This window comes from Castanea sativa, chromosome 1 (assembly GCF_040712315.1).
Source record: "Castanea sativa cultivar Marrone di Chiusa Pesio chromosome 1, ASM4071231v1".
NCBI lineage: Eukaryota > Viridiplantae > Streptophyta > Magnoliopsida > Fagales > Fagaceae > Castanea > Castanea sativa.
In genome coordinates, this window is record NC_134013.1 from 2,958,019 (window position 1) to 2,969,744 (window position 11,726).

Below are 11,726 nucleotides of genomic sequence, written 5' to 3' on the forward strand. Positions count from 1 at the left end.
GAAAAGGAAATATCATTAAATAATGAATGCCTGCAACATGTTATGCACTGAACGCTTAGGCCTTGTTTGGTTTGTCACCCACTCATATTCTAACACTCAGAACTCAAATTTTCTCACTCAAACTCATATCTCAATATCTCACAACTCTAACTCAATGAAACCCATTCCTCACTCTCATGCTTGTTTGACTGACGATTTTCACAGCTATCTCAAATTCAAAATCCCACATTTCTGTCACCCACTAGGTCCCACATAGCATTGATTGCACTGCAAAAGCACTATAACGGCAACAGATTACTGTTGTGGGACCCGTGTTTGCTAAAAATTTACAAAACTCTTAACTTGAAAATAGCTTCACCATGTTTCCAAAATTGCTCACCCATCACTCAAAATTATGAGATATCATCATTGAGTTAATGGTTTGGAAATTCATTCAAACAAACATACTACCCCTGGGCCCCACCAATTTTGGGTTATGAGTTAACAAAACTGAGATTTGTTAACTTAGTTCAGGGAAATCCAAACAAGGCCTTAATTTTCTTGGTTAAGTTGGATGAAATTTGATTAAATATGAGAACAAAATCTTCTCGATTTCAAGCTTGTGTAATAGGGTATGTACTAGTATTTTCCCTTCTATAAATATGAGAGCTGCTCGACCACCCCACTTCAGTAGTAAAATATATTTCTATCTGCTTTGTCTCTCTAGTTTGAGTTTGCTGCTTTGCCATGGGAAACTTATACTTATACCTTGCTTTGCTCTTCTCCATTATTTTCATTGTCAAAATTCTAAACCATCGCAACAAAAATCTACCACCAAGTCCATTTTCTCTACCAATAATCGGCCATCTCCACATCCTTAATAAACAGCCACTCCACCAAGCACTACATACCCTATCATCGCAGTATGGTCCAATCCTTTCTCTTAAACTTGGTTTTAGGTCTATGCTCGTTGTATCTTCTCCTTCTGCTGTTGAAGAATGTTTCACCAAGAATGACATAACATTTGCAAATCGTCCCCGCACCATGGCTGGGCAGCATTTAACATACAACTCTACTGTTCCAGTTTGGGCTCCATATGGTCACTTGTGGAGAAAGCTCAGGCGTGTTGCTACCATTGAAATCTTCTCTCATATCAGCCTTCAAAAGTCTTCTATCGTTAGAGAAGAAGAAGTGTACTCTCTTCTCCGCCAAATGTTTGAAGTGTCAAATATAGAACCCCAAAAGGTGGACTTGAAGTATTTGTCCACACTTTTGGTGTCCAATATAATGATGAGAATGGTTGCTGGAAAGCCATGCGTTGGAGAGGAGTTTGCATGCATGGATGTGGGAAAGCAACTTCTCAAAGAATTCAAAGATAGCTACTTTGCAAGCTCGACAGTGAATATATGTGATTTCTTTCCAATTTTAAAGTGGGCCGGTTACAAAGGGTTGGAGAAGAATATCATAAGAATGCAGAAAATGAGGGATGGAGCATTAGGGCGTTTGATAGAAGAGATGAAACAAAAGAAACCCCTTGTGGAAAAGAAGAGGACACTGATTGAAACTCTGTTTTCTCTGAGAGAATCTGAACCTGAATTCTATTCAGATAATGTCATCAAAAGCATCATATTGGTAAGTTCATCCACATGTTTTTCGTTAGTAAAAGTAATTGAGACGTAACTTCTAACCAAAATTGACCGAGGTAGTGATTGATTTTGATTTCATTGAAATCCAAAATTGTATGTTGGTGGCTGCTCGCTTGGATATATGAGGAAACCCGCTAGAATATTTTCTTCCAACCTAAGAGTAGTTGCATATATAGTACCGATTGTGAATGATTTTCTGGTGGTCCTATAGAGAGCTCTTACAAAACCTAGATGCATGTGAAACAAAATGGGCTGCGTACAATAAAATTAACATCTGTGACAAGTTGTTAATGGTAGATAATAGAGTAATATATGTTAATGAAGGGTTCATATGAGAATTAATTATAAATTGTTAACTAAGCAATTGTGAATTTTGTTGTGAAAATTGTTGTGTTTGTAGTATTGCTATTTTACTACTAGTATTCAGTGGTGGCTTAAGAGCTCCAATTTATTATATTTTTTTCTCATTGTTTTTACCCTTTTATAAAATAAAGGCCCATCCTATTATAAAACATATCTCAAAATTGTAGAGTTGTATTAGGGATATTACAAATCTTACTATATAGAGCTCACCAAAAAAAAAAAAAAAAAAAATTATTGGGAGGTTGAATCGTTAAAGCTTACTAATCACATTTATTAGTCATTAGCACATCAGTTTGTGTGCTTTATGTATATATTCTTTCAAAATTATATAATAATAAGTGGTTTAAAAAAATTAAAAAAGAGTTGTGCACTATTTTTCTCTGTATGGCTTTAATTTTTGTAAATCAATATTCTACATGGCAAATTGTCAACATTAGCCGCCTAATCTCTCATATGGCCACACAACAAATAATCTCTCTTTCTTTCTTAACACCAAAATCAAAATTTATAAAAATGCATCACCTTATCTAAGATAAAGTAAACCTATTTTTCTAAAAGAATAATAATTTTTTTATAAATTTTTTGCTTGAATAATGATATTTGATTTTCTCTATGAAAGTAACTTTAGATTGGTCAGTATCAATTCATAAAATTATTTGTTTAATCCATCAAATTAACCATGATTTTGTTAGTATTAAATAAATTTATTTTATTGATATTTAAATATTAAATGCTCTATTTAGATTATCGCCTTAGACCCTGACTATATCAAGCTGGCCTTGCTTGTACTGCATGTTGTAGAAAAGCGGATAGCTCGTTACACAGATTTTGAACTCCAAATTTATTCTAAAATTGTTTGAACATTATGTGATTCAGATGATGTTTATTGGGGGAACAGATACAACAGCAACAACCTTGGAATGGGCAATGTCACTTCTTCTTAATCATCCAGAGATACTAAAGAAGGTTTAAGTAGAGATTGACAGCCAAGTTGGGCATGGACGCTTGATAAATGACTTGGATCTTGCCAAGCTTCCCTATCTTCGTTGTGTCCTCAATGAGACCCTTAGATTGTATCCTACATCACCGCTTTTATTACCTCATTTTTCCTCAACAGATTGCACCGTGGGGGGATATCATATACCACGAGGGACGATTTTGTTGGTGAATGTATTTTTCATGAATAGGGATCCCAAGGTGTGGGAGGAGCCCACAATGTTCAAGCCAGAGAGATTTGAAGTAATCAAAGGAGAAAGAGAAGGATTCAAATTCATTCCATTTGGCATAGGGAGGAGGGCATGCCCTGGTGGTGGCTTGGCATTGCGTGTGATTTCATTAGCATTGGGTGCACTCATTCAGTGCTTTGATTGGGAAAGGGTTGGGAAGGAAATGGTGGACATGACCGCAGGTTCCGGATTATTTCTTATGTCAAAGGCTAAGACTTTGGAGGCTGTTTGTACTCCATGCCCTTCTATGGCTAACATCCTTTCTCAACTTTGATTTGATTTATGCGTATTACATAGCAATAAAACTTCATTTTCGCTGCCTATCTAGCCCTACCTTTTTCTCCAAAAGGTAATAATGTGTATTTCATAGCAATAAGCCTTTTGAGGCTGTTTATTTTCTTTATCTGTGGGTTGGATTTACATGTTGGGTTGGTAATAACATGTTCTCTTCGCAATTGTTAGAAATAAAAATTATGTCGGTTTTTTCTGCTTAGTATTTGGATTTGATATTCAGCAAAAAAAGTATTTGGATTTGACAAAACTTGTATATAAAATTTTGGATAGAACTTATTGCTGAAAATTGAAAATACTGTAGTAAAATAAATTTTTTAAAAATGTGTGAATAGTATTGTGAAACTCATTTTTAATATATATATATATATATTTTTTTTTCTGAATAGATTGATTATGTGTCCTATGAACAATGCATAAATAGTACTAATATCTTTTACACAGTAAATTCATGTGTGGTTACTGTTTATGTACCATTTGTCCTCTGAAGAGAGCATGAACAGAACCGCAGTGTTCATGCACGCTGAAAAAAAAAGAAAAGAAAAAAAAAAGGAAACGTGAAATAAAAAATGCAGATGCGCAAAAGTTTGGATCTTTGGATCCTAGCAAAAATCTCAACTTGGTCGGGATGGATTCATATGATTTACTATTTTACTTATATTGGAAATTAAGCAAAGCATCTTTCATCCATCACCAAAATAGGAATAGGACCAAAACGTCTTAATCATGCAGTGAGCCATCATTACTGAGACTATCAGTAGTTGTTGATAAGATATAAAACGTTATCTTAAACGGAGAGAAAGGGACATATGGTTGATGCATGTATGGTTGATATGAATGTCAATGTTTAGCCACAAAAAGAAAAAAGACATGAATGTCAAAGAACTAAAATTATTTTACGGAGACCCACGACTGAACAAAAAAACAAAAATAAAGAAGCACTTTCCACGTTAAGAAAATTGGCACAGGCCGTGACCAGGTTTTGGACAAAAAAAGGCATTTCTAAACTCGTATTTGCACGGTAAGAGCAACTGTACCAGTAGTGGTAAAAGTTTGCAAAATACAAAAAGTACTTAATTTTGCATATTTTAACAAAAAAATATTCACATTAGTCTTTTTAAAAGTGTGCAAATATACAAAATTACTACAATAGTTATACATATATGCATGGTTACTGTAGCTTTGCATTTAATATTTTAATATTTTCTCTCTCTCCTTCTCACTAGTTCTCTGACTCTCACCTCACTCTTTCTTTTTCTCATATTTTTTTCTCTCTCTGCATCAACCTTAGCTCTCTCTTTCTCTCATCTCATAAGCTCCCTCTTCCATGGCCAGATCCACAGATCAGCAGGGTTATACATCATGGGCTTTGACGCACCTGAGGTGCGGTATGTTGAAGGCGTTGATCAGAGCTTCGTGAGCTTTGTGCGATGTTGATGCACTATTGTGGGCTTTGACACATTAGAGCTTCCATGGCCGGACAGTCAGAGGCATCAATCTTGTTGCATAGTGGCTAGGTTGGATGAATATTTGGCTTTCATTGATGGTAGCTAGGTTGAATGGGTATTTGGATTTCATTGGTGGTAGCTAGGTTGAATGAGTATTTGGGTGGGTTGATGATGAAGATTAGTTGCTTAATGATGGTGGTTGAGTGGATTGATGATGGATGCCGGTTGCTTGATGACGGTGGCTGGGTGGGTTGTGTTGGGTCTATGAGAGAGATGATAGTGTAAAAAAAATAAATATTTTATTGAATAAATGTTTAGAATAGATAGACTGATGCGGGTAGTTTATGAAAGTGGGTGTGTAAAATAGAAAATGTGTGTGTGTGTGTTTTTTTTTCTTTTTTTTTTTATATGCAAAATAGACAGAAATTATACACTTACTAATGTGGTTGTTCTAACACGGTCACTCTCTGAGTTGGAGTCAACAGTAAAAGATTTCCTAAACATGGAAGTGTGTAGAGCACTTATCAAACTACATGATTGGATATAGAGAAAAATTAAGGATCATATTCAAGCTTATTTCAGTTGGATTTAACAAAAAATTTAAGGTTAGGATATTCATGTAGGGATCAAAAAAGAAGAAGAAGAATAATTTGTCTTTGGGAACCAGGTCAAGAGGTTCATTTGAACCCCCAGGGCTGTTCATGGAGCCGCCCTGCTTCCTCCTCTCTGTTCTCTAGACTATTGCTGTTTCGCCGTAGAAAACTTGTGCTACTGAAAGGTCCACTTTAATGACACAATTTCAATTACCCGAGTCTTCTTATTTGAACCATTGCATTTTCGACAAGCTGTCTACTAAGCTTTACTATGTTCAAGTAAAGCTACTGAAATTCGAAATCTATGCACATTAATAGACATTTCCTGTGTTTTACTTGGCTAAAATTCTATTGTTGTAGCGCTTAGATGTTAATTAGAACCTATGATCACCTAGATAATATAGATCCAATTTGGAGTCCTTTTGCAAAGATCTATAATTCATTATTTTGCTTCTTTATATAAGATAACCAAGAATTTAAATAGATGTCTATTGTTTTGCTTCTTTATAGTAAACTTTCTCTGACATAAGATCTGCACATAATTCAAAAGCAAAGAATAATAGGTAAAATGAATTTATTAGATTAAAATATAAGCATAAGTTTCATCTTGAGGGGAAAATGTGAAATAAAATAAATAGCGTGATTTGTATTGTGTGGGATTTTTAATTATAGGGACGACTTATTAGTTAAGTGAGATTATATTGAAAATCCATATACATATTCACACAATTCAATATTGAAAATCCATATATATATATATATATATATATATGTGTGTGTATTCTCAAAATTAGGAATAATAAAATTTTAATTGGAGTAGAATTTAAATTTCTAAAATTTAGATAATAATATTTTATTTAAATTAAATTATTGTTAAATCTTATCCCTTAGTCAAGAGTCTTGTAACTTAATATCTTGATAAAATATTAATTTAAAATGATGCAATTTGAGAAAAAAAAAACATGATTTATATGAAATTTAAATATTTTAAAAAAATTTAATAATAGACTTTTAATTTAAATAATACTGTGGAAAAATGTATGTTTATGAATAGTGATATCGGGATAATTGAAAGTTAGTCCAATGAATGGTTACAAAAATCCCAAGCAAGACAAGGTGATTGGCTACTTGGCTTGGTGAAGATAAAATATGGCTATAAGGGGTATCGCATCAATAGTAGGACAAAGACAAATCAGTTTTTCATTCATGGGATAAGATCCTCGCTACAGTATTTGGGTACTTCTACCTCTGTCTTTCTCTAAACTATTGCTCTGCTTTACCATGGAAAACTTTTACTTCTACCTTGCTTTGATCCTCTCCACTGTTTTCATTATCAAAATTCTAAACCGCCATGACAAAAATTTACCACCAAGTCCATTTTCTCTACCAATAATCGGCCACCTTCACCTCCTGAAACAGCCACTCCACCAAACACTAGAGACCCTATCATTGCAGTACGGTCCAATCCTATCTCTTAAGTTTGGTTCAAGGTCTATCCTAGTTGTATCTTCTCCTTCAGCTGTTGAAGAATGTTTCACAAAAAATGACATAATATTTGCAAATCGTCCCCAAACTATGGCTGGGGATCGTCTTACTTACAACTGTACTACTCTAGTTTGGGCCCCATATGGTCACTTGTGGCGAAACCTCAGACGTGTTAGTACCATTGAGATTCTCTCTCATATCAGCCTTCAGAAATCTTCTATCATTAGAGAAGAAGAAGTGTACTCTCTTCTTCGCCAAGTGTTTAAGGTGTCAAATATAGAACCCCAAGAGGTGGACTTCAAGTATTTGTGCACACTTTTGGTGTCTAATATAATGATGAGGATGGTTGCTGGAAAGCCATGTGTTGGAGAGGAATTCGCATGCATGGATGTGGGAAAGAAACTTCTCAAAGAATTCAAAGAGGTTTACTTTCCGAGCTTGACAGTGAATATATGTGATTTCTTTCCAATTTTAAGGTGGGTTGGTTACAAAGGGTTGGAGAAGAAACTGATAAGGATGCACAGGAAAAGAGATGAAGCGTTAGGGCGTTTGATAGAAGAGATAAGCGGGCTGAACAATGATAACATTATAGATGTGGAAAAGAAGAGGACACTGATTGAAACTCTGCTTTCTCTACGGAAATCTGAACCTGAATTTTTTTCAGATGAAGTCATCAAAAGCCTCACATTGGTAAGTTTATTTACATCTTTGTCATTATTGCTCAATGGTGATTTTGATTTCTTTTTGTTATATTTTTCATGATTATTTTGCGAAGTAACCATATAGCTAGCACTGTTGTAGTAATATAAGGATGCAGAGTAGTCTATAAGATTAATATTTATTTAATATTTATTGTAATGAACTAATGATCTATGATATTCCAAATGGATTGGAAATCATATAGGATTATAAGAGTGTGTTTTGCATGCATGAATTGAGTTTCACAACTATGTGTTTACAACATAGATGTTGGCCATATACACGATTACAAGGATTCTAATTATAATTTGACTAGTAAAAGCTTATACCCTTCTTCTTATGTGAACATTGAATCATTCTTTGAATTTCTTGACACTGAGAATGTGTTCATGCTGAACAATTGAGCAAGAACAAGGTGTAAAGACAGATGCTTTTGCGCCCCTACCCCAAAAAGCTCTATGTTAGTTCATTTCTTCTTCAATTTTTTCTCTTGAATTGAAGGGTGATGGAAAAGTAGGAGAATAGAATTTGTGTTTGGTTGGGAGTCAATGGAAAAAAATGAATTTGTACAAATTTACTCACATACTTTTGTTACAAATGATACCCAATTAAAACAAAAATGTGACAAAAAAAGTCACCCGAATTTATTAAAAAAGAAAAATCTTACAAATGAAAGTACTATCATGGCCATGGTCTAGGAAAGCAACCAAAAAAAGGGGCAAAGGTTCAACACATAAAGGGAGGAGGGTAGTTCAGTTATTGACCACAATTATTTTTCTCCTCTCAGTCATTCCCTAAATTGGAGAGACACAATTTTATTGGACCAAGAGAGAAACACCTGAACCCTACTAATTTTTCATCATTCCCTTCTCTCCAATCAAATATCCATAAAATCAGTTTTATCTCCACTTTCCTTTCCCCTATTTTCTATCCACCCAACCAAATGACCCTAACTACCCTTTACATGAACAAATTTTTTTAGTATTTATCATAATCGAATTGAAATTAGGAAAAATTAAAAGATGGGTGGGCATACATCATTAAATTGTATGCCTTTTTTTCATTCATTGTCAAGCAAACGCGACTTTAGCTCTGTCCACCCACCCAGCATGACTTCTTTTCATGCAATTTAATATTTGTTGATTTGTTCTTCACATATACCGTATTAAATAGGTGATTTGGTTTTTGAGTAGAGAAAGTAGTGACACAACTTCTGTATAAATGATTAAAAAATTCAACAGAGTTTCAATCAGTGTCCTCTGCTTTTCTTCATCTACATATCATTGATCAACTATGAGTATAGAATTAGTTAGGTATAAATGTGGCAAAGTTTTATATGTGAGGCATAGAATGGAGAAGGAAATGTGAGAGAAGATTATTTTGGACCTGTGAACATAGGTTAGAAACTAGATCATGTACATCCTTAAAATACTATTATTATTTTCGTGTGTGTTTTAATAAGTATTACTATTTACTAAAAAAAAAATACTATGGATGTTTATCTCACATTGGTTATGTGTGTCTAGTGTTCCCTGTTTATAACCCCAGTCTACAACTACAAAGGTTAGACCCTTTTGTAATTGTATTCTAGTTATAAAATGTATTATAAACCCAGTTTAAAAAACCATCAGTATTTTTGTATGTGTTCTAATAAGTATTACTATTTACTAAAAAAAAATGTATATCCTTAAAACACATTTGGTAGACTGTAATGGTAATTATATAGGAATATGAATAGATATTACAAAGAATACAAAATGTTGTAATGTAATGCGTATTACTATTCATTTGTTTGGTGATAACATAATAATAAAACTTTGAAGACAATGGAATGAAAGCATTTTAAATCAAACTTAAGATATATTTTAGAAAATATCTTATTCATATATTTATATTTCTTAACAACTAATATTTTTTAAGTTTAAAAGGGAGATTAGTTATTTTTTATGATTTTTTATGTTCATAATTATTAAGCACATATAGAAAGTTTTTTTATTTAGAAATATATTAATTGAATAAATTAATACACTTACTATGGAATCATCCATTTAAGAGATGAATAATTATTCCTCATTTTAGAGAATAGTTATTCATAAGGAATGACTATTCTTTGTAATAAAAACATAACCAAACTACAGAATATTTAAACCATAGGAATAACTATTACATTACAATGCCTATTACAGTCTACCAAACATACCTTTAATGTTCTATTTTATGTTTTTGTTTTTGTTTTATTTTTAGTTCTCTTTATTCCGATTATTCTATTCTAATAATATTCTACGATCAATCTTGTCTTATGGAATGCTATTGAAAGGTCCACTTTATCAACACAATTTTAATTTCCCTAGTCTTCTTATTTGAGCTATTGCATTTTTGACAAGCTGTCTAATAAGTTTACTATGTTCAAGTAAAGCTACTGAAATTCGAAATCTATGCACATTAATAGACATTTCATGTGTTTTACTTCGTTAAAATTCTTTTGTAGCTTTTAGAAGTTAATTAGAACCTATGATCACCTAGGTAATATAGATCTAATATGGAGTCCTTTTGCAAAAATCTATAATCCATTATATATGGATCATCTTTTGTTATTTCCTATCATATTTCTCTTATCATATTAAGAAACAATGGAGCCATGTTGTTGAATGTGAAACACTTTGTGGAAATGCAATTTTATAGAATATCCGAACATCTTCTAGAGATATGTACCAAAAAATAGAAATACTTTTTCCCTTAAGCCTAGAATTTTTTTTTCTTGAAATGTTAGCTTAACTTACAAGAGAATTATGTGCTTTAGATGATGTTTATTGCGGGAACAGAAACAACAGCAACAACCATGGAATGGGTAATGTCACTTCTTCTGAATCATCCGAAAGTATTGCAAAAGGTTAAAGCAGAAATCAACAGCCAAGTTGGGTGTGAGCGGTTGATAAATGACTTGGATCTTGCCAAACTTCCCTATCTTCATTGTGTCATCAATGAAACATTTCGACTATATCCTATAGCGCCACTTTTATTACCTCATTGTTCCTCAGAAGACTGCACCGTGGGGGGATTTCATATCCCACGAGGGACAATTATGTTGGTGAATGCATGGTCCATGCATAGAGATCCCAAGCTTTGGGAGGAGCCTACTAAGTTCAAGCCAGAGAGATTTGAAGAAATCAATGGAGAAAGAGTAGGGTTCAAGTTCTTTCCATTTAGCATAGGGAGGAGGGCATGCCCTGGTGATGGCATGGCCATGCGGGTTATGTCTTTAGCATTGGGTGCGTTCATCCAGTGCTTTGATTGGGAAATGGTTGGGAAGGAGATGGTAGACATGACCTCAAGTTTCGGATTTATCATGGCAAAGACCAAGCCTTTGGAGGCTATTTGTACTCCATGCCCTTCCATGACTAACATCCTCTCTCAACTTTGATTAGATTTGTTAGAAAATATGAGACTGATTAACTAAACAATAAAACCAATAAGACTAAAATTACCTCTGTTTTTATAAGTGCATAGATAAGTGCTTCTAAGGAAAAGGTCGACAAAACCCAACACATTTTTGTGAATTTGTTGTGACGACGTCGATCAAATTTTCACAATCCTTTTAAAATTGGACAAAATTTGACTAAAAATTTGGTTGTTGCTTAAAACTACACCTCTCATTTAAAAAATTAGCATGATTACATATTTTGAATATCCAACCGTTGGATTGCATGTATTTTTATGTTTTTAACACATATATAAAATTTCATGCCAATCAAATTTTATTTAAAGTTCGATCAATAAATTTGTTTTTTATTCATAATTTTATACTACAAAAATTTAAAATTTAAACATTTAATTAATGATGTTATTTATTTATTTATTTTATCTTTTATCTTCTGAAAATTTTGCAGATATGGAAGATATAAAAAGAAATATAATTCAACGGTAGATGTTTTAAAATTTACATAAAGTAAAAAGATATTGAGGGAAATTTTAGTCTTTTTTTTTTTTTTGCCGAGG

General features: G+C 33.1%; 1 protein-coding gene and 1 pseudogene across 1 annotated transcript; both read left to right on the forward strand.

Moving 5' to 3' along the window:
* Positions 1–726: 726 nt before the first annotated feature.
* Positions 727–3,488, forward strand: LOC142622804 (cytochrome P450 81C13-like; annotated as a pseudogene).
* A 3,247-nt stretch (positions 3,489–6,735) lies between these two features.
* LOC142638499 (cytochrome P450 81C13-like) lies at positions 6,736–11,262 on the forward strand. The gene is made up of 2 exons (XM_075812529.1): positions 6,736–7,721; positions 10,531–11,262. The coding sequence occupies exons 1-2, from the start codon at positions 6,828–6,830 to the stop codon at positions 11,149–11,151; spliced, it is 1,515 nt and encodes a 504-aa protein (XP_075668644.1). The 5' UTR covers positions 6,736–6,827; the 3' UTR covers positions 11,152–11,262.
* Positions 11,263–11,726: the final 464 nt, after the last annotated feature.

What these genes read in the sequence shown, in the direction of transcription:
- LOC142638499 (XM_075812529.1), top strand. Translation starts at nt 6,828, where the DNA reads ATGGAAAACTTTTACTTCTACCTTGCTTTGATCCTCTCCACTGTTTTC. An exon ending in TCATCAAAAGCCTCACATTG is followed by an intron (nt 7,722 to 10,530) that starts GTAAGTTTATTT and finishes TATGTGCTTTAG; the next exon opens with ATGATGTTTATTGCGGGAAC.